This window comes from Apiospora marii, assembly GCF_038362585.1.
Source record: "Apiospora marii strain CBS 49790 chromosome Unknown utg000003l_segment0_segment0, whole genome shotgun sequence".
Classification (NCBI taxonomy): domain Eukaryota; kingdom Fungi; phylum Ascomycota; class Sordariomycetes; order Amphisphaeriales; family Apiosporaceae; genus Apiospora; species Apiospora marii.
Genome location: NW_027117374.1, coordinates 6,621,378 through 6,644,314, shown reverse-complemented (window position 1 = coordinate 6,644,314; position 22,937 = coordinate 6,621,378). Strand labels below are relative to the sequence as shown.

General features: G+C 52.9%; 5 protein-coding genes across 5 annotated transcripts; 4 read left to right on the top strand and 1 right to left on the bottom strand.

Moving 5' to 3' along the window:
- Nucleotides 1–602: 602 nt before the first annotated feature.
- On the top strand, nt 603–1,895 carry PG985_005590 (uncharacterized protein; the record flags this gene model as incomplete). Its single annotated transcript, XM_066825359.1, has 2 exons — nt 603–1,600; nt 1,661–1,895. 2 exons carry the CDS (start codon nt 603–605, stop codon nt 1,893–1,895), a joined length of 1,233 nt encoding a protein of 410 aa, XP_066688519.1.
- Nucleotides 1,896–1,944: 49 nt separating this feature from the next.
- Nucleotides 1,945–3,213, top strand: PG985_005589 (uncharacterized protein; the record flags this gene model as incomplete). Its single annotated transcript, XM_066825358.1, has 1 exon — nt 1,945–3,213. The coding sequence occupies one exon, from the start codon at nt 1,945–1,947 to the stop codon at nt 3,211–3,213; it is 1,269 nt and encodes a 422-aa protein (XP_066688518.1).
- Nucleotides 3,214–10,634: 7,421 nt separating this feature from the next.
- On the top strand, nt 10,635–11,253 carry PG985_005588 (uncharacterized protein; the record flags this gene model as incomplete). The annotated part of the gene is made up of 5 exons (XM_066825357.1): nt 10,635–10,798; nt 10,850–10,945; nt 11,001–11,012; nt 11,072–11,092; nt 11,145–11,253. The coding sequence occupies 5 exons, from the start codon at nt 10,635–10,637 to the stop codon at nt 11,251–11,253; spliced, it is 402 nt and encodes a 133-aa protein (XP_066688517.1).
- A 781-nt stretch (nt 11,254–12,034) lies between these two features.
- PG985_005587 (uncharacterized protein) lies at nt 12,035–16,191 on the top strand (the record flags this gene model as incomplete). Its single annotated transcript, XM_066825356.1, has 6 exons — nt 12,035–12,089; nt 12,210–12,299; nt 12,376–12,568; nt 12,714–13,053; nt 13,868–15,544; nt 15,583–16,191. Exons 2-6 carry the CDS (start codon nt 12,287–12,289, stop codon nt 16,189–16,191), a joined length of 2,832 nt encoding a protein of 943 aa, XP_066688516.1. The 5' UTR covers nt 12,035–12,089; nt 12,210–12,286.
- An 889-nt stretch (nt 16,192–17,080) lies between these two features.
- PG985_005586 (uncharacterized protein) lies at nt 17,081–18,190 on the bottom strand (the record flags this gene model as incomplete). Its single annotated transcript, XM_066825355.1, has 1 exon — nt 17,081–18,190. The coding sequence occupies one exon, from the start codon at nt 18,188–18,190 to the stop codon at nt 17,081–17,083; it is 1,110 nt and encodes a 369-aa protein (XP_066688515.1).
- Between the last annotated feature and the right edge of the window lie 4,747 nt (nt 18,191–22,937).

The following is a 22,937-nucleotide window of genomic DNA, read 5'->3' as shown; positions in this document are numbered from 1 at the left end:
CGAGTCTGGGAGCACAACGATACGTATTTATGCCAAACAGTAGATGGTACAACGCTCTGGGTAATCGAAGAAAGGCACTTCAGCCTCGCTCGTTCCACATCTGGTTTCGGCGCCCTCCTTGCCCTGCTGATACGAGGAGGCCTCTTCAGGCCGCGTTAAACTGGTTGGAAAGCTCAGGGGCCGCACCCGACGGGACCGTGTGACGTAGAGCCATGCCGTGTGGCTCTGCCCGGAACGCCCCGATGCGGGTGCATAATGTACTAGGCGTAGTGGTGAGGCAGAATGGGATGAGACACTTGGCCTCGCAGTGAAGTTGGTCATCGTGGGATTTCGGCGGCTGCCTGACGTATGCCTTGCGCTTTAATGATAACTGAGTGATCAAACAATCGTATGTTGCAAAGTTGACGTAATTCTGAGCTAATGGGAGGAGTTGCACTCCGGTGTTGGCATTGTTGTTAGTACCTTAGACAGCCAAGGGCCATAGATGCGCATATATACACCTGGCAAGGGAAGCAGGAAAAGTCGAACTGCTCAGCCAGCCCACTTCGAAAACCTTCAGTTTAAAACCTTCAGAGCCTTTGAACCGCGAGGTTTTCTCAACCATGGCATATTTGAAGGATAAGAAACATCTTCACCTCGGCGAAACTCACTCCTTCGACAAGGTGTATGAAGCAGGGAGCTTCATCATCTTCTACTCCCCCACATATGACCCGTATCCGGACCGGGAACCGGCGATCGACAATACAAGTGTCAACATCCTAAGTGTCGAGGGGGATCATCTTCTTCACATCTCTTTCCGCCGCGCTGAAAATCAGATCGTGTTCAACAGCTGCCCGTCCGGCCCCCTGGATAGCCTGAAATGGGGCAAGGAAGAACTCATTCCGCTTCAGGGTGTTTTCAGCAGGACTGATATCACGATTGCGGTCCGGCTTGAAGCCGACAAGTACGAAATCTATATTGACGACTCAATCATCCACACATTCACGAAACGGATCCGGAAGAATGCCCAGAAAGTGACATACCGGGCCAATCGCGAGTCCCGAGCCGTCTTCGCCAACCCCATCGGGGTTGTTGCTCTGACACCCCAGGAAGCCTCAAAGGCTGACTTTGAGAGCCGGCCGTCTCTCAATTACCAAGAGGCCTACTTCAACCTCACTCCCGTAGACGTGGCCAAGGAGTCCGAGAAGGAGGATGGGTCCTTCGACTACGTCATCATTGGATCTGGCATTGGCGGCGGTATACTTGCTGCCGACCTCCTCGACAAGAATAGGCGTATGTCGACCAGTTTCAGCTCCCAGGCGACGACGTATCTCGCCCGTTCCCTTTTCAACATCAGTGCGGCAATGGCACTGGCGGAGGACCCGGAGAAGAGGACGAAACGGATCCTAGTCGTGGAGCGCGGCAACCTGCTCTTCCCCACGCACTCATTGAACATGCCCCGCCCTTCGAGCCGAGGAACATACGGCCAGATGAACGACCTGTTCTACAACCACTTCAAGCAGGACTGGAGGATGGATGACAAGACGCGTAAGATCTGGAAGGGCGGCCCGGTGTACTGTCTCGGTGGCCGCAGCACCGTCTGGGGCCTCTTCTCTCCCAGGTAGGCTCACGTCTAGTATTCCATCTATTTTATACTAATCTTCTCTGACATTTGCGGCAGAATCGCCGATGACACCTTCAGGAAGCACTTCCCAGGTGATGTCTACAATGATCTGAACAAGACATACTTGCGCAAAGCCGAGGAGTCCATGAACATCTCGTACCCTAAGACTCTCCCTCTTCACCGCGCCCTCAAGGACGCTCTCAATGTTCATCCCCCCGAGTCTACCCTTCCGACCACTCAGTGGGAATGGGGAAGGGTAGCCTCTCAGTTTGGCAAGGGGAAAGAATTTTGACTTTGCCGAGGGCGCATTCAGCACTGTGGACCGCCTTCTTGAGGCGGCCATGGACGACCATTGTGGCCATGGGAAGTTCAAGATTCTCATCAACTCGATGGGGGAACGCCTCGAGCCAAAGCCAAAGCCGGGAAAGACCCAGTTTGCCACGCATGTGGTTGTCAAGGACTCGTCAGGTGAATCGCACAAGATCCGGACTAAGAACGCCGTCATCTGCGCCGGCGCAGTCGACAGCCCGGCCATGCTTCTGCGCAGCATACGTGGTGACTCGATCGAAGATACATTCGGCAACGAATTTGCTCGCGATTTTGGCCACGTCACTTACCACTACATCTTCTATGTGACGCTGCCGTTTTACTACAAGGACATGAAGCTCAGGGATCTTCTCGGCGGCGTGAAGCTCCAGACCGACATCAACTTCGGTCCAAAGATCGACAACACCACAGCGCTGGCCAACATCTCCCTCGATGCCTCCTCCTTCCTGCCCCGGCGCAACATTCCCGACTCTGAGTTGCCGCAGTTCATCATCGCCTATATATTACCCTCTGAACTGGCGCGCGATAACAAGGTTGACCTTGACGAGCAAGAGCAGACGCGAATCCATGTCAGCTATGCCGCCGAGTCCAAGTTGGAGGAGAAGAAAAGAATCTTGAAGGAGTTCGCCGTCGACGCCATGAATAAGATCGCCAAGACTCTCGACATCCAGTTCGTCAAACATCGGTTCAATATGGACAACTACACCAAGATTGACGGGGAAGTCACCACGAATGATATCGAGCTCGGCGAGCTCGGCCCCGGCGGCGTGGCACACGAGCTAGGCTCGATCCCGATGCCCAACAAGGCCGGCAAGGATGGCTTACTCGACAAGAACCTGAAGCTGCAATACGGCTGGGACAACGTCTACGTCTGCGACCTATCCGTCTTCCCCTTACTCGCCGGCCGCGAACCCGACCCTTTCCCTAGCAGCCCTCTCCCTGCGCCTGTCCGACCACCTTGTCCCACCCAAAGAGATGCGATACCAGCCGATCGTCGTGCACAACGTATGCGGCGACACCGTGTTCGTAACCATGACGCGGTCGAGCAAGGCCAGCACGTACTGGAACCCACCGGCGCCGAAGGGCAGCTCCCGCGTGGAGATCCGGTCCGGCCAGAGCATGACGTGGAAGCGCGAGCTCAAGGAATCCATGTTCATTTACTCGTCGATGGACACCAAGGACTTCGACGTGCAGATCGCCCATCCGGGCGTCACGGCCTTGATCACGGAGCCGCCGCCGGGGGCGCCGCACGTGGTGCCCAGGATGCTGTCCATGCAGCATGAACCTGTGAAGGCGAACAAGCAGTAAAGGTGGAAGTATTGGAACTGCGGGTGCCGCCACTTCTATTTCTCGTGCCGGGACAGAATGCCGCGTTCGACTGGGTGCAGGGACACAAGCTTGTAATGTTTCATTGGTTAACCCCTTGTGCTGAATGATTGGCTGCGGGTGCGTCCCGCGCGCCCCACCGGGTCACTGCATGCGGTCAAATCGTGACCAACCACACCCCTTTCGGCCACCCCACCTTTCGGCCACTTTGTATATCTTTCATATCTATAATGAGCTCCAGGACAGGCCGACCTACAATTCTTGATTTTGGTGGACTTCTCACCCGAAATAGTCCTGGAGGTAGTGACGGTTCTTCAGCCAAGGTTAAAGACAAGAAAACGGTGAGATTGGAGGCACCCGGGACCAGCGCGTCCATTGCTATAAAAAAGGAATCACCATGCAAGCACTACGAGATGATGTATAAACTACGACTGGGAATTGATCATAGGCCTACAGTGGCGGAGGAGAAGGCCCCTTGGAAGGACACAAAAGTCTATTCTATTAGGGAGTTTACAGCTTCCGATATAAAAACACTGCAGGGTATGTTTCAGAGCATCCGACACCGGAACTTTGTCCCTGTCCATGAGATATTCCGGCCGGAGGGGAACGTCTGCTACGTTGTTTCGGAATATATGCCCTGCTCGCTTTACGAAGTTCGCTGTCACGAATACCTGACTGAGCCACGACTTGCCGCAATAGTCGGACAGGTAAAGACACGTATCTTTGGAAATTCCATAAAGTTTGCTGACGTCGCCATTTTGTAGGTCCTCGATGGCCTTTATTACTTAGAGCAGAAGGGATTAGAACACAGCTCTCTAACATGCTCTAATATTCTCATAGGCTATGATGGAATCATAAAGATCGGTAATAGAACTCGCTAGTGAACACCGGTGAAATTGCTGATATGTGAGACAGGTGATCAAGAGAAATGTAGAACGCGCCAAGGACAATCGGCCCGGGAAGACGTTAAATCGCTAGGTTTGATTGTAAGAAACTTAATAACCGGGGGTCTTGAGAATGACGACAGCGACCTTGAGCGTTGGTCCAAGTCGCTGGATTTTGCAGGGAAGGCCGCACAGGCGACCTCTACGGCAGACGTCCTACAGGTGAGTCAGAGTCATCCGGTAACATCATTCTCTAACTCCTGGTTGTTTAGCATCCGCTTTTAAAAGAAATCGAATGGAGAAAAGTAGGTCTAGTTGGATTAGTAAATTTGCTATTGCAAAGAACCGCAGGGGTTGCGGGCCTATACCCAGTGACAGATTTTGACGATTGAGGAGATTGGTTCTATTGTATGTTTAAAAGACCATTTCATGCTTCAGAGTATGTACAAGAGAAAAGTAACCGGAGACAGGACGGCGATAGAACCTTTATTTTATTCTAATTCAATTGATTATTATTCCATTGCTGAGAGGGGAGGTGGATGAAGAGGCGGCGGACGTCCGACGCGACAATGGAGGACCGTGCAGAGATGGAGATCGTGGTGGACGCGCCAAACTCTATCGCGACGTCGGTCAAACGATCGAAGCGGGCGAAGCCCAGCGCCAAAGCACGAGAGGCTCTACTCTCGAATGAAAGCGACAATGGACCGGAGATAAGCTCGAGCAACCCCGTGTCCATCGGCCCGGAGGTGCTTCAGCGCATCTACGAGCTCGTGGCCAACGCCCAAATCGAGATCCGGGACTCCCGTAACGAGGTCCGAGACCTGAAGGAGATCATCAACAACCAGCAGGCAATCATCCAGCAGCTCACCGCCGAGCTTCAAAATGTCACCCAGCAGTTGGAAGAACTCAGGAACAGCGCGGCCCTCGCCGGCAGCGCCCAGACGAGCCCGCAGGCCTCCTACGCGCAGGTCGCACGCACGCCCCCGACGAGCCAGCCGAGCAACGTACGCACGCTTACCTCGATGAACACGACGCCTTCCACGTTTACCGACACCTTGTACTGCACCATCGACACATCCCGGATAGAGGACGAGAAACGAGCCAGTGTGACCGCCGGAACGGTTCGAGCCGCCATCGAGAAGGAGATGCGAGCGACGGGAGAACAGAAGGACTGGCGATGCCGCGCCGTAACCATGGACCCTAGGAAGCCCCAGCGTATCAAGATCGTCTGCCGAGACGAGACCGAGCACCGACTAGTCATGCAAGCCGCCGAGAAGACGAGCGTGTCTGGAGCTCGCGTCCTGCGAGACGAATTGTACCCGATCAAGGTTGACAGCGTCAGGCGCACAGCGGTTCTGGACGAGAACGACAACATACGAGACGGAGCCGCCGAAGTATTTGGACAAGAGAACGAGACGACAGTCGCCAAGGTGGCGTGGCTGAGCCGGAAAGACAACGGGAAGGCATACGGCTCCATGGTCGTCTACCTGACGAAGGCGGCCGAGGCGCGGAAGTTCCTCGAGGAGGGCTTCTTCTACGCCGGAGGCGAGTCGGGCTACACGAGGGTATTCGAGCGACGGGAGCGGCCGGAGCAGTGCTACAACTGCCAGCAGGTGGGACACAAGGCATTCCAGTGCAAGAACGCCCAGACCTGCGGACGATGCGCGAAGCAGGGACACAGCCACTATGGCTGCGAGGCAACCGTTCTGAAGTGCGTCCCGTGCGGGGGACCACATGAGTCGTTTAGTCGACACTGTCCGAAGCTGTACCCATCGAACCATGACTAAACCGTTCCGCATTATTCAAAACAATGTGAGGAAGCAAGGACCTGTACATGACAGTCTCCTCCACGACGAGGATGTACAGCACGCGACAGTGATCTCGATTCAAGAGCCGCACGCGAGGATGGTTCAAGGGAAGCTTCTTACGACACCGATGGGACACCATAGGTGGGTTAAGATGATCCCATCAGTTCGGAAAGAAGGGAGGTGGCCGATCCGGAGCATGCTCTGGGTCAGCAAGGAGGTGGAAGCGGAACAGGTCCCGGTGGAGTCCCCAGACATCACCGCAGCAGTCGTGCGGCTGCCGAAACAGGCGGTCTTGGTGGCATCCGTATACGTCCCTGTGGAGGACCCCCCGGCGCTCCAAGAAGCATGCAGAAAGCTGCGCACGGCTATCGAAGTAGTGAGAACGAGGACGGGGACAGCAGTAGAGTTGGTTATCACGGGGGACTTCAATCGACATGACCAGCTCTGGGGCGGAGAGGAGGTGCGACTAGAAAAGCAAGGAGAGGCGGATCCGATTATTCATTCATGGCCGAATTCGGCCTCAGCAGTCTGCTCCCGCGGGGCACGAAAACGTGGAGTGGCGGAGCCTACAGCACAACCATCGACCTCGTCCTAGCATCGGAAGAAATGAAAGATTCTCTAGTCAAGTGCAAGGTGCTCGAGACGGAACATGGGTCGGACCACCGGACCATCGAGACGGTCTTCGAGACGACCACCCCAGCATCAGGAGGCCAAGAGCGACTTCTCTTTAAGAACGCCCCATGGAAGGACATCAACGCGCGGATCGCAGCAGCATTGGCTACGACGCCCACGGGCGGTACGGTCCAAGAACAGACGGACCGGCTGATGGACGTCGTTTTGGAAGCGGTACATGCACTGACCCCCAAAGCCAAGCCATCGCCGTATGCGAAGCGATGGTGGACGACGGACCTAACACAACTCCGGCGCATCTACACATACTGGAGGAACCGAGCCCGGGCCGAGAGGAGGGCAGGCAGCGCCAGGCATGATCTGGAGGCGTCGGCCAAGGGGGCCGCCAGACAGTACCACGAGGCCATCCGACAGCAAAAGAAGAAGCACTGGCACGACTTTCTCGCCGACAACGACAACATCTGGAAGGCGGCAAAGTATCTCAAAACGGGCGACGACACGGCGTTCGGGAAGGTCCCCCAGCTCGTTCGCGCGGACGGGACGAGCACTTCCAACCACGCGGAACAGGCGGAGGAGTTGCTTACCAAGTTCTTCCCCCCGCTTCCGGACGAGATTGCCGACGAAGGGGACCGCCCGCAGAGGGCGCCCATCGAGATGCGCGCCATCACGATGGAAGAGATCGAACGGCAGCTGTTCGCGGCCAAGCCCTGGAAAGCACCCGGGGAGGACGGCCTGCCGGTGGCTGTCTGGAAGGAAGTGTGGCCGGTGGTCAAGCAACGGGTTCTCACACTGTTCCGGACGTCGCTCGAGGCAGGAGAGCTACCAGCCCAATGGCGCCACGCAAAGATTATCCCTCTCCGAAAGCCCGGCAAAGACGACTACACGATTGCGAAAGCCTGGAGGCCGATCTCGCTACTGTCTACACTCGGAAAGGTGATGGAATCGGTTATTGCGGAAAGGATTTCATACCTGGTAGAGACATTTGGGCTGCTTCCAACCAATCATTTCGGGGCGCGGAAACGACGGTCGGCAGAGCAAGCACTTATGCTCCTGCAAGAACAAGTCTACGCTGCCTGGCGAGGTCGGAGGGTTCTCAGCCTCGTGAGCTTCGACGTCAAAGGGGCGTATAACGGGGTATTCGACGTCAGGCTGCTCCAGAGGATGAAAGCGCGAGGAATACCAGATCAGCTGCTCCGCTGGATCAAGGCTTTCTGCTCCGGCCGTACGGCGACGGTTCTGGTGAACGGACACACGTCCGAACGCCGTAGCCTACCACAGGCCGGCCTGCCCCAAGGGTCGCCCCTGTCTCCGATCCTGTTCCTCTTCTTCAATGCGGATCTGGTGCAGCGGCGGATCGACTGCTACGGGGGCGCCATCGCCTTTGTCGACGACTTTACCGCTTGGGTTACAGGCCCAACAGCGCAGAGCAACCGCGAAGGGATAGAATCCATTATTCAGGACGCCCTTGCATGGGAAAGGAGGAGCGGTGCGACGTTCGAAGCGGACAAGACATTGGCGAAAAGGATTCTCACAGATACCGGGGCTCCAGTAGCTTCTCTTCGGTGTCTTGGAGGGGAGAAGTTCTCGCGTAGCAGGGAAATTGGGTGTTGGCCCTAATGGCGCGGGGTCGCGAACTGGTGGTTCCAGGAAGTCTCGACTGGCCCTGCTAGTCGCGCTAGTGCGCCCTTGCTACTCCCGGCGCTGCACTCCCACAGTAGCGCCAACAGGTTTGCAAGCAACGATGGAAGCTGGGACCAAAAACGGCCCGTGAGACTCTTCGAGCTTAAGCAGCAAAAAGACAGTACTGTACTATATGTTAAACCGGCGGCGCCATTAGCAGCTCTACATCCTAAGGTCTACATCTACCATACCGCAGCTTAGCCAGCCAACACTCTGTACGTCAGAAAGGACACATGAGAAAGAGTACGTAAGATGGCCCTGATCCGAATGCAGAGCTTGCCGAGGTACCCTAGAACGGTTACGAAGAAGCGCTTCCTGCTCGAAAGTCTAGTACATATCGCAGGATGGACTGCATGTAAGTCAGCCCGCCAGTACGGCATCTTCTCGTTTTGACGACTATGCTTTGAGGTACCAAGCCATTGGGACCGGAAGTAGCTTCAGGTAGCGTGGCCAGAAACAAATGCAGATAATTGAGTTGTTGTCGCCTTACTATGCTGGTCGGTACGAACCAGAACACCTGCATTAAAGATTTGGAGTACAACGGACAGGAGGGATGTCGCCATGCTATCCAGGCGCATCTGGCGAGATGGTCTGTTTCCTGGGCGCCGCGTGGCGTCGAGGCAATCAGAGGGCGGTCTCGCACTGACACGATGTGCAAACCCGCTACAGTACGACGACCACTCGGCGGGGGCAGGCCGAACGAACCTGACCTCCAGTTAGCTAATTCCATGCTTAGCCCGCTTTGTTGGTTATTTCCTGGGATAAAAACCACCCTGTTTCCCTTGATGTCTTCGCTTCCCTGTCTTTACGACCCAAACAGTCGGGACGCATTCCTTCCTTTGGAATGCCGGGCAACCCAATCACATCACCAGCACGCCAGCAGGAATGGGCATGCATCACCGAGACGAGGTATGCAGCGGCGCTAACGGGTTCCATCGAAAGGACTACATCGTCGACGGCAGTTCATTGTGACGGACGGTGACCCTCCCTTGACGAGCAGCAATCCTCGTCCATTCGCCTCTGCTGGCGATGGCAAACAACGTTCCATGCCTCGTGGCTGAGAAGGTGGAGCGTGCAGGGTGACAGGCGTGTCCAGCATGGGTGAGACGATGCAACTGATTTTCGGTCCGGGCGAAGGCATGCTCACGCTCTTGGGTTATCCCTCGTCCTGCCAGATTCTCTATAGTGTGTCAACGCTTATGCCGCGCTAGCAGATATTGCGCTCATTTTGGCAAGGGCTGGGAAGTTGGTTCGCGAAGGATACAAGAAAGAACGTACAGAAATTGGTGGTGTCGCCGCTGATGTGTTGCTCCCAGGGCTGGCTCGTATCCGTCTTGCGCAGGGCACTTTGCCAGGGCAGCGGGTATGCTCTGGGAGTGTGCTGACGCCAGGGGCGGTGCGTCGGGACTTGTCGAGACTTAGGCGCATGGCAGAAGCTCACAATTGCATGTTTTGTCCACGTACCTATCTGTTTGCCGGTGAATCGGCACCTCTGCGAGATCTACAGGCGTAATTGTCTTAGTCTACACTCGATTAAGTAGGCCGTGCCTAGACGCTGCCCCCCCTTGCATGCGTCACTAGAGCCTGAAGCGGGGAAGCTCTCCGCACTCTGGGCGATTCCATTGGGCATGCGTAAGAGCGTTCCCACAGGAATGCCCCCACATTGGGTGCTAGGATGCGATCAGGTGATCACGCTATGCGAGAGGGAGGTCAGCAGCTGGCGATAGTGGTCTGCCCATGCGGCGCTTATCTTGCCTTGCTCAGGCGTAGATGCGAAAGCCTGCTGGTTGGGTGGGCTTCATCTCGTGCGCCGCGGGAGTCGGTTTTTCTCTGTAGAGTATCTTACTGATCGATCGATACAAGAGCGGGGCACAGCTCTTGGTTGGTTGGTCTGGTGGAGCTCCACTTGGCAACTTGTTCATGGACCCGAATGCTCGGGCCGTCGCCCTCCCACTGTCCGCCAGCAAACATTCGTTACGCTGCACCGCTGCTGAGAAATCATGTCGCTAAACCGAGTTCCAGCAGGCTCGGCCTCTCAAATCGGTATGAGAGACACCTCTTTAGAGCATGGGTTTGCTAGGCTTGAAGGAAAGTCGCAGAGGTGGTATGTGGTCTAGCTGTTGCCCTGCGGCTAGTGTCTACGTACAGCTCGCGCCAGGGTGATCGCAGGACCATCGGGGATGTGCAACCTAGTGAGTGTACATGTCAGCGCCCTTGGATGCGCCTGCTGTTACAATATTTATAGGTTCAAAAGCCCACATAGATGTTCCACGAACCGCTACGTACGATAATTATCCTACGCAATCCTGAGCATATTAATGCTTCTCACCGCGATCGTATCATATACCCCTAGCGATTTTCACTCGAGCGAGCGACATGTATTCCTCTCCGTACGAAACATCAAACCAGCCTGGGCTACTGCCGCTTTGGGGAGCCGCGGCGCATACAACTACGCCGGATCCCACCTTCACTCCCACTCAGTATCCACCATATGCGGGTTTCCACCTAGACCAAGGCATGCTCGGATCGAGTCCACCGGCGTGAGTTCCTGCCTTATGCAAAGCCGATCAAGTACATTAACGATAGTGCAGAACGGCGGACCAGATGAGGAAGCTACTATATAAAGTCGACATGTTGGACCGAAAGGTGGATGAGGTCCTGTCAGAGCTCAAGAGCCATACTGGAGAGTAAGCGGGCCCGAAACTTCCAGCTATGCAAGAGCCAGCGACTAACATCCAACAGGTTAGAACGCTGGTAAGTTCTCAGGACTCCTGGGAGCAGTGGCAAACGGGTCTAACGCTTAGCTTCGACAGGAAGCAAACATACCAGGAACTGTACGTCACGATTGCGTAGGGGTACGAAGACGGAAGTCTAACCGACATCTAGGTTCCAGCAGCATACACGGAGGTTAATGGGCTGTCTGTCGCAATTGAAGAAGACGATCGTAGAGGCGATGGGACCGAGTGATGCAAACGACGACGTAGGCGGCATGTAACAAACTGCACAAGGGCTCGACCATGCGGCCTTTGGCTTGCCAGGGACGGAGTCGTTTACAAGAGGCTTAGCTTATGCGCGTTGAAAATGACGGGCCTAGCCTGGTTTGCTGACCGACTTCGTGCTCCATCTTGACTGTATCGTGGGAAGAAGGTGATTTGTGTCTCTGCTTGTCGAGATCCTGAGTGCTCCGAGATGCTGGGTCTGGCACACCCACCAAGTTGTGTCCATGAAGGTGTGTGGGCCAGTAGTACTGCCGGCAAGGTACTGGCCGTATCGGGGGGCAACTGTTGGTTAGGTAGGACATAGGATAACAGTACTGCAACCTTGCGGTATTGCGGTGGCATGGTTTGGACGACAGGGGTTGCATTCTTCCGAATATAAGGCATCACCAACAAACACCAGAGATGGCCATCCTTCCATCGCACCAAGGTTAGCTGGCATGCTGCCACGCCGCGCCAGCTGGGATGCTCGTAGCATGCTGAAATTGCGACCCAGTTGGTCGAGACCCACTCAGCGGTCGCTACAGTTATGCCTGCATCCAGGGCGGTTATGGAGTGAAACCTGAATTTCGGCTCATGCAATTAAGCGACCCTAACAATTTCTCATTTTTAAAGCCTACCATCGCCCCTTTTGGTTCCCTCAATCGTGCCCACTTCTGACGTTCTATTTGGACCCAATCCAGCATTTGATATTTATAATGCCCAGTTCTATCAAGTTACTGTTCGCCATCGCAACGACCACTTCTTAACTGCGATAATCAAATTCTTTTTCCAGATAAAATGAACAGTGCCATGAAGCGTAAAGCATCTGCTGAGAATATTGATGCTGTTAATTGTATGTTCAATTTCTCGTCCTGCTTTGCTTTCTTGCTCATGTATCACGTGCCATACTAATCGAAGGGTATAAATAGTTAATTCGTGTAAATATCGGTTTGCAGATTGTCTAAACGATCAGGATCCCTGGGGCAGCATACAGTCAGAACACCAGTAGAGAAGGACAAATGCGAAGTATCCAAGGTGCTCGTCGCTGATATGGGCGAATTCGGTTCGTCACCACGACATCTTCTATATTATAATCTTCTCTTGAGAATTTTTGGTGGTTTCTAACTCATCCTGCCAAGACTTGCTTCAAGCCAGTGATAGAATACGTACCGGAACGGATTCCAATGCGTTCGAAACCCCTACTGACAACGATGCCAATAATATGGTTGAGGATACGTCTGAAAACAGCGCACATGAACCAGAGGACAATGCTTCTTCCGAGCCCGAGGAAGAGATCCAACAACGCGCTCCCGAGGAATCCCGACTTCCCTCGTAACCGCCACTGAACACACGCCACTATTACGGTTTTCGACTCATCCGTTGATCGTCTAGGGGCGTCCTGAAGTTAGAATCTTCCAATCAACATCATCTTATAATCTAAGCTACCCCTTCGCCTACTTGAACCACTTTGCCCAAGCCCATGTCCCCTTTCCAGCCAGTTTCTTCCGATGTCTGGCGCCAAACGGATTGTTCGATTTCGACTTCTCAAGAACACATATCTTTTCGAGTTAGAAATCGAGGCTGGTGGCCAAACACAATGGAAGGGCGAAGAAGAGGTGCAGCGCACGGACGACTCACTCCTACATGATTTCTGGGATGAAAGAAAGGGCCGAGATACATGCTTGAAAAAGAGTGGGATTCGCTCTTTGAAGTATCATGTCTTTGAGATACTTGACTACGACTTCGAGAAAACAACATACAAGGTTCAATGGGTAATGAACCGACCGATAAACGCAAGTTGGGAGAAGGAAGAGATGGTACACGAAATCGCGCCAATCCCACTATGTAGATATTGGAATCTATATTGGGGGAAACAGTGCGTTATTGTTCAATTTGCAGGGCTATGCTTCATCGTGTTCGACGTGGTACAGATCCCCACTTGGGGGGCTGGCCCGGAACATCCTTATTCCAAACCTCCGATGTACTCGCACCTTTCCATGGGCGACATTCGCATCGCATCATAATTCTTAATGCCCATTGGCCGATAAGTCCCACCCTATGCGGATTAATAATGATCCGAATGTTCCCGTGAATCGCGCACGGATCTTAAGGATTGAACTGATCCTTATGGCATCTATTTGTTCATCGTTTATCCACTCTCTATCTAGACTCCCCACATTTCTCCACTTCCCCCTCGCCTCGCCCTTCTCTACTCGTTTTATATTACATCCGAAATGTCGCTCCTGGAGACTTGTGCCCAATTCTTATACAGCCCATTTGATGCACTAGGAATATCCCTCCACAACCTTTCTTCCATGCAGAGGGCTACTATCATCAGAAACTGGAAGCAGCTCGGCCTCGTCCGCCATCCGGATAAAGTCGCAAAGTCGGATTTTCGGTGGCCTAGACAGACACACTTGAACGTATCTAAGGACTTTCTCGTTGGTCTTTTAGAAGATGAGACATGTGAGAGTCTGGCGCAAGCCGCACGATACTTCCGGCATTTCCCAGTCAGCTTCCAGGGGATTCACTCCACCCAGTCCACTTATCCGTGGCAGGTTCAGAATCCACTGCCGGGTCTTTTCTCGTCATGCCGCGAGTGTCATATGGTTCTACGGAGCAGCAACGTAGATGCTCATTTCGACGAGCACGTCCAAATGTTCCGAATGCGATTGCGCATTGACTACGGAGAACCGAGAAGACCATTACTTGGAAATACACCATCTGACCCGCTGCGATTGCTGTGGAAAGCGAACTCCACCAAATGAATTGTCCGATCATGGAATCACCCATATTTGTCCCATTTGCCCTGAAGGCTCGACCGATCCAATCTCTGATGTGTGGCACCACTTGGAACTGGACCATGGGCTAAGTCCTTGTGAGGACTGCGGCGGAGAAAAGGTTGGATGCCACGTCTATGTCCACCACTATCTTGAATGCTCGACTTGGCGTCCCGGCCAGTGCCTTCTCGGTAGCACATGGTTCCCGGACCTTGACGGACATCTTGAGACACAGCATCTATTTTGCAAATGTCCTGCTTGCATGCTCCTTCTGGATCCAGCGTGTCTATGGCAGCATGTATGGGACCTCCATGAGCTGCAACGATGTGACGGCATCTGCACTGACGACATCGAGCATCTTGAAACCCAGCACTCATGGGAAGCGTGCAAGGAAGATCGCTGCGGGCGCATACTCGAGAGCCGAGGTCTTGACAACCACCTTGTTCGGGTACACCAATGGAAGAAATGCGAGTCTTGCAGCTATATTGGAAGCACGCAGACGCTGCTGATGGAACACATGGTTTGGGAGCACCATCTCGAAGAGTGTTCGGAATGCGAGGAGGCAACATTGGATCTGGCTCGGCATTATGAGACGGAGCACGGCTACGGAAAGTGCCCGTTCTGTGGCGTATGGGGTTCCCTTGAGTACCTCCGAGAGCATACCAGCGAATGTCCTAAGAAGGTACCGTGTTCAAATTGCCATGCACTCCAAACGCCCAGCAGCTATAACCAGCACCGCGTCGACAAGCACGACTGGGTGCTCTGTGGCTATTGCAACCACCTCGAGCAGAATAATCAACTGCTGGACCTCCACGTCCAGCGAAATCACAACCCCGAGCCCTGTCCAGACTGTGGGACCGTCTTAGCTATCCGTGCTATCGATACCCACCGCGTCGAGGCGCACGGATATCGGCAGTGCCCTTTCTGCCCTGCCTTATCGTGCAAACTTCTCGAGCACATCCTGACAACACATCACAGAGCAGAGGACGAGCAGCAACCGCGGAGTGTTCCCAGCAATACCACTGCTAGTGCTAAGTCCGATAATATCACCAAAAGTACGACCGAGGCTTTGGCACAGAGCCTTGCTACGATGGCGGGGAAAAGTCGGATTTCTGGCACAGAAGACGTGATGCCCTTGGCGAACGAACTAGTAGGACGGGGCGGCGCAGTCAGCAACAGTCCTACAATCGGTGATGACCCTACAAGTGTTTTTACACATGGCAGGTCTTCCCCCGAGACTCATGCATCGTCCGCCCAGGAATCTGCTACTGTGAGGGACTGTGATGGGACATGTACTATAGGTTCAGATAGGCATGACATTCCCAAGGACGCCGTTCGGACGCTATCTACTAGCGCAGGAGGGAAAAGAGCTGTATCTCCCGACCCCGAAACGATAGCTAAGAGGCACCAACCCCGACGATCAGGCAAAGATGCTGTTTCCTATGCAATTCCCCCATCCCGAAAGCCTAGCCGAGGGTCCCTCCGAAGAACTCTACACAAGCCAGTTGGCTGCCACGTAGAAGGCCTTGTAAGAGAGCTGACAGGCATGGAGACGCTAATTTCAAGTGTTCGCCTGGTCTTAGAGTTACGAGAAGATACGTCATGGCAACAGGCCTTCCGATTCGACAAAGAAACAAGATAGCCCAGCTCAGCTCGATAAGCGACAAATTCGAAGACCGTAAGAAGGGCGCGAAACTGATCAAAGAGTTCAGCTTGATGCTTATGGCCGACGCAATGGACTCGAGCAAAAGAAGCAGGGATAGAGAACGGGCGGACGAGCACGATCAACGCAGTGTTTCAATGCAACACAGCTTAAACCTGAACGAAAAAACGGGGGTCAAATTCAAAAACCAACTACAACGGGGCCGTCAACTGGTTAAAGTATGTGGCAACTTCAGAGGTGTCCTATGCTTCCTGGCATTAAACAAGATGGGTGGATTCCTCCAGCTGGCCAAGCAGGGTAGGGAGCGGGATTTGCAGCGGTTTCACGAATGCCTCAATCAGTATGAACGACAATGGATAGCGGGCGCCGGCGTCCTGGACTCAATAGAGAAACGGTCATTTGACGGATACGTAATTGGAAGAGGCATGATTCAGGAGCTGGAAGAGGGATCGTCAACTGGGCCTGTCCTTGATGCATTACTGCCCATCGGCCAGGGCAGGATATCTAGCTAAAGTAAGCGTACAGACGAACTTGCACACACAATAAGCGGGAATACTCGCCGAGCTTAACGATGTCAACGACGCAGTCGGACGCGGACGATGAAGCAGCGACCGTATCCGTTCCCACATCGGACTGGAACTTGACGCTGTAGCCCTTTTCGACGCGCTTGCGTGTGCCGACGAACGCACGTCCAGGTCCTCGAGAAGGACTAGGCCCCAGCGGAAGAAGTGGCCCGAAGAGGGCAGGATTGCCGTGTTGTCGATCAGGAACATCTCGCGGGCATGTTTAGCTGTGCAAGGCTGGATGTGAGTTGCTTGCGGTATAACCATAGGTGACGTCGTCGGGTTGAAGTCGAATGTCCTGTGTAGCTCGGATAGGGGCAATAGTACACAGTGGCGAGAGAGTAGGCCTCAACGATGTGAGCGCTAATGGCTACAGATGTAAGAGAATATATACCAAGATAGAAACAGTTATTTTCGTGGTATGATCGATTATAAGATGCCATCGCTCCTCGAGGGCTTTCAGCTGGCTACGCCATGAACCTTTGAGCCATTGAGTGTCCGCTCGTGGAAGTAAGTATCCGCCTCTGTCTGCAGCCCGACTTAGCGCATTGGACCCGTTGCCTGTGTATGATTTCACTTATTCTCATAGAATGAGCCGAGGTAGAACCAGAATACAGCCACCGTTATGAGGTGTCGGTCAAGGAGTCCGCGGTAACTTATGACTAAAACAACTCAACTAGGAAAATAAAGAAATTTACAAAAATCCAATCTTCGAAGGAAAAATGAGAATATTGATAACAAAGGAGATATCAAGGCCTGCTTGACATGGAAAGCACCGTGTAGTAGCCCATGCACCCGAATCGCAAATATACCCAAGAACAGATAGAATTTCTCAATTCTACAGCTTGGCCATGTTTCCGTGTACTATATCGGCCTCTGGATTGGGGGACGGAGACCTATCGAGACTGCGCCGTTCCTTTTTCTCCCACTCGCCATGGCGGATCTCGCAGAACTTGGCCCCTATGATAATGGCGGCATCTGCTAGTCCAATGCTCTGGGTTTTTGGAACTAAAACGGACTCGCCAATCATGAGGTCTCTACTCAATGTCGTTTTCGAGTTACCCAGTATGCGTCGGACCGTAGACCTCGTTTCCCAGCTCCGCATGAACCCTGTTTCGGTCTCCAACTTGACTCTGATCAGAGTGAAAGGGCTTCTCTTAGTTCCGGCATTCTTCCCATTCGCGATTGGCCAGTTATCAGGATTCAATAGTTGGATTGGGCAATCATGGTTGTTGGGATAAATCCAGGCTACGCCTTGAATCGTGAGAGGGGTACCTTTCTTCACAACCCACTCTCCGTCTACTTTTTCTTCGCCTGGTCTGTAGTTTCTTAGGTTCATTTTCTTGTCTTGGGTGATAGTCGTAGGAAATTGGTTTTGTAGCATCACACGGTATCTTGCCGCATTCGGTGGTCCGTCCCGCAGGATGATTTGCTTATGTCCCATGCCGCCTGGTGTCCAGCCAACTGCCTCCAGTCCGCTATCATCGACGTAGCTGTTACCTACACCAAGCTGGGCAAGGACATCTGCTAAGTCGGCTACATCCTCAGGGTCTTTATGTGATGGTGGCTTTGAGTCATCATTATCAGTGACGACAATGTTCGGTTTGGTTTCAGGTTTTACAGGCTCGCCATTGCCTGAGTTCGATGGTGTGGTTTCCGATAATTCCTTTACCGGCTCTGTAGGGTTTTGAAGGAAAAGGCTATCTTCCTCCGCCTTTATGCCCTCGATTTGGTTATTTTTCTCCTCTTCAACTCCTTCCATTGCATCTAGCTCTGCCTCTGCGGTAGCTTTTTCAGCTTCCTTCTCCGGAGTGGAAGAATCCATATGAGCTATTCGTGTTTGAAGGGCCTTTTTTGCCGCTTCACTGGCGCCCCTTGGAGGGTTCTTCCTAATGCCAGCTCCTGTGGCAGAAAGTGGCTTCGCAGTTTGGTTGTTCGAGCCTGCCATTGTATGGTAGTTCTTGGTTGGGGGTGGACGTGTGAATGACAAAAAACGAAAAGTTAGAGATTTGGTTGACCCACCATATTTATATTCATTGTAGTAGCGTGAAGATGCCAGTATCGGTCTAGCTGTTGAAAGTAAAGATGAGATTTTGGACTTCTCATGTCGTAAGTATTCGGCTGCTCAGTGGGAGGCAAAGCAGGACAGGTGTCAACTAGAATCCGCATTAGACGTTTTGAAAGGTGCTGATCCCACTCTTGTCATCATTGGCGCTTCATTATACAATGTAAATCCAGTCTCAGCGTCTGTATCCAATCTAGGGCCCTTGGAATGCGGTACAACGCGTAACAGGCGTTTTCGGAGTACAGCCGGTGTTGGGGCAGAATTTGGCTTTTGTTCACTGTACAGATACCCCGTACTACTTCGTTGCCAAGAATCTCAGATTGAAATACGGATGCTGAGCTTGGTTTCACAGTACTGTAGCTTTAGAGAAGCCGACGTTTGTCGAAGTGAATGTCGCGCGCCGGAACGGGCCATCGTCCAAGCTGGCAGTTCGGTGTTGGGGGAGTGGCAGTGCCCATCCAGAACTTGATTCTAGCTCCGATCACCTCATAATATCAAGAGGGCCATGCTCTTGCGCTTGAGCTGGGCTGCGGATTTGTCGAGACTTCAGCAAAGTACGGTATCAACGTCGAGGCGGCATTTTACGATACTGCGAGAATACTTCGGCGGGGGCGTACGGTGGCTCTTGTAGAGCAGCAAAGATGTGCCAAAGAGGTTGATGACCCCTTCGCGCACGACCAGGATTAGCGTGTTGGGCACCATTTTCGAAGCATCCTTCGCCGCTACTGCTCCATCCACTAATCGATATGGCTTGGGACTTGTTTGTTGGTAGCGCCCGTTCATGTACACTTCTATGACTAGTAGAATCTAGGTGTAACTAAATGCATGGTAATTGTCACGAGTATCTTTACTACCCCCATGGCTGATTCGTTTCCCATCCTTCTTCCTCTTTCGACGACTAAAAGGGCTAGCTTTTATGTACCTGGTATAAACTTGCAAGCAATGAACGTGTATGTCCGGTCCGCCGCCGGCGAGTCTCACATGCCGCGAGGGTAAAGGCATCTTGTTTGAGAAAACCCTTGTCGAAAGAAGCGTTGATGAGGGAAGCGCTGACAGACAAACTCCGCAGCCCCTTCGCTCGTACAATGTGACAGTGTTGGTGATGCGGTACACGTACGGGGTCGATCCTCAACGCTGTCTTACGAACCCATGACGTGCCGGCGGTGCCTAGTTGGTGGAGTTCCCCTGTCATACTCGAGCCAGATTAGTGTACGCATATAATGAGACCTTTATTAAGAATAGAAGAGGTCGTCTAGCCTCCATGATGTCAACCAACCAACCAAACCAACCACCTAACGACGATTGGTTGGTTGGTGCTACATTCTGAGCCCTCGTGGTTGGTTGGTATATTAGGGTGATCTTTTCACTTGCCCGCTGGGTACATGCCTATCTGATTAAATATGACACCTAACCTTAGGAAAAAGAGTATACCCTACATAACCGGCCTCCTGACAATGAATCTCCTTGTGAACGTCAGGCATGCGGTCAGAGTTCACTATGTTCTGTTCTACTTCACATAGCCCCGCTGCCACATCTTTGCATGAGATACCGCCTGCACCCGCGTTACTCCCATGATACAGACAACCATGCAGCCCCCCTAAATCATGTTCTCCAATATCGATATCAGATGGCCATGGCACATCGTCAAGACTAACTTCATTAGCCTCGATACTTGCTGCCGGGTCCCATGAACAAATCTGGCTGTAATTCTGGCCTGAAGGAACACGTTCTTGTTCAAAGACCACCCAAGACCTTTTAATCACATGGCTTCGAGAAGGGTCTTCCACCGAATATTTGAAAACAACGAATACAGCATGGTTCCGCTCCGGTTGCTGTGGGTAGACCACCACCTCCTTTGTTGATGTAACGTCAGGGCCTCTTGTAGTGACGATGACTGTGGGCCTAACCGTGACAATTTCATCTGGAGTTGAAGATATTTGGGATGATGCGGGCGTAACAGGGTATATATGTTTTGTTATCGACGTGGTAGATGATAGGGTAGATAATGTAGGGATAGAGACTTTGTGGGAGCACACAGCCATTGCGGAAACTACAGGACCACAGCCCAGGTAAGGTGGGAATTAATGAGATATGCAGCTTATATAAAAATAACAGCCGCCATGCATTGCTCAAGTCTTTCAGCTCGGTGGGCTTCTCTACCAGCCCTAGAACTCTCCCCCGCACGCTCGTCAAATGCGCCCAATACAACGCAAAGCTCCCACGGCGGAACGCCATTTTAGGACATACTCCAAACACGGCGGGGAATATAGAAAATGAAGGTTTACTGCCTGTATCGAAGGTTGACCGTTGTGACTGACCATTGCATCGAAGCTATTGTTGTTCGGTGAAAAAAAGCGGTTTACCGGGGTAGCTGGTCTCGTCAGCCGCAGGAGGAAGCGGCTCTGCTACGTGGGGTGGGGTACTAGTTCAATTGCAAAGCACGGTTCGCCGCAATCTAACTATCACTGCCAGTTCTGCTGCGCGTCCATTGTTGCTTAGCCCGGTCCTGTTCAGCCCAGTCCTGCTGGCAGCTATTGATGTGGTTCCAGAACCCATATTGGCAAGATGGATTTCGGTCCTGCTTCTCTTCGGCGTGTCTTGACGAGGATAAGTTTTTGCGCAGCAGAAGATTGGGCAGTTGGCCCTAAATACCGCGGGGTCGCGGACCGGCTCCACGCTGCTTTCTAGGGGACCTGGCCCGCTAATCGTGCTAGTGCGCCATAGACTCTTTCGACGCTGCGGTCCAACGAAGAATTCAGGACCCGAAACAGCCCGTGAAACTCTTCGAGCTGGTGCAGCAAAAAGAGTAAAGTACAGTATACCAGTGTACGATTCTGGTCCCATTGCGAATGCATTGAAAACGGTCCAGTCGGAGACTACGGTCGGGCGAAGCAGAACAATTGGTTCCGCATCCACGTCGCTCTGCTGCACACGACTCGGCGGGAATTGGAGGGACTCGAAAGCGCCTCGTGTGAACCAGCAAGTGCGCCACCGCCATACGGCTCATACGACCCATAGGGCAGATGTAGACCTCAGGTAGAGAGCTGCTGATGGTGCCGCTGGTCCAAATAAGGAAGCCAGCTCAGTAATCTCGTATCTCACAGGCACATGCCACCATTAACACGCTAATTCGAGGTCAGCTGCTTCAGCCGAATCAAAGGTATCACACCTGGCTCTGCATTCTGTGTTGTTTTGGCGAACCTGAAAACAAGTCTGCCCCGGGTTTTTGTATTTGTACTTGAGCGATCTCGTATCCCTCATATCCTTTTGGGCTGTACTTGTTCGTCGTCGCCTCATGGACGTAGACGTTCCTGGGTTTGCGTTGATTTTGCTCATGGACTTTGTGGGTGTAGATTCGCTCTTTGTATCTCGGCTTCCCGGTCAAAAGCGTTGTTCAAATGTTTCCGTCCGAAAGGTAGGCGAGAGGTCACTTACCAACCATCAATCAACCAACGCTTTTTTGATCAACCGTTTTCCAAACCAACCAGCTAACGCTGGTTAATTGGTTGGTTGGTATTCACCCTTGCTGAGATCTGCCATGCCAATTTCACAAAGCTCTAAATCGGAATCGTAAAAGGTGAGTTTTCCTAGAAGGAGTATTAGCCACGATGTACTGGGACATTAATGCCTCCTCATACTTTTGACAGTCACTTGCGGGATCGCAATGTACATTCAACAGCAAAGGCAAAGTGCTTAAAATTCCACTCTGGTTCGCGAACCTACAGCTCTATGAACGGCATCAAACATAACGCCAAACCGGGTGGGCGGGGTGCCCCACCCCTTTCATTTTCGTCGCAAGCTCTGCGCCACGTGATCCATATAGCTGGGCATGCTGCAGCCGACTTCTGCCTCTTCATGGGTGACTTCGTGGTCGGCTTTGAAGCCGTTAGTACTGCACCGTCCCTTTCTGGCAACTGTACCTTGCGGTACCAAGCCAATAGGACCGGAAGTCGCTTCAGGTAGCGTGGCCAGAAATAGATGCAAATAACTGAGCTGTTGTCGCCTTATCATACCGGTCGGTACGAACCAGAAGAGCAGCATTGAAGATTTGGTAATGAGCGCATGCTACTACTGGAGTACCTGAGGGAGCCGCCAGATGCGTTTCGGCTGCCTATCGTCAAGACCCGACTAGCCCACACCACAGAGCCACAGAAGCACTTCAGCAGCGTACTAGGGACTACATACGCTTTGAGAGCGGCGGAATGTGTGTCGTCGGCGAAGCCCAGTCATGGGACCAGAACTCTTGCCAGTGGCGCCAACCAAAACGTGCTACGAAGACGACGGCAAGTGTCACCATCCATATGGGCCGTATGTGCAAATGGCGCTAGCTATGGCGAGATAAGTGGACATAGGAGGACATCCAATACTCTTCAGAGGCTGTGATAAAGGCCGCGAAAACGCACTTCTAACGCTACCAGCACCGGAAGCACTCGGCCACTCCTTAGTACGACCCCAGATATTGGACAGAGCCAGCTGCGCTTCCTTTAATCACCATTCATCTGCTCACCAAAAGGACCTCGCTCAGACGTAAGTCACTACTTCATCTTTGAAGGCCCTGCGACAGAAGGGCTGGCCTCAAGCATCACTAGACAAGCCCGGTCCAACGCAGTCAACTTAGCGACCTCCAAAA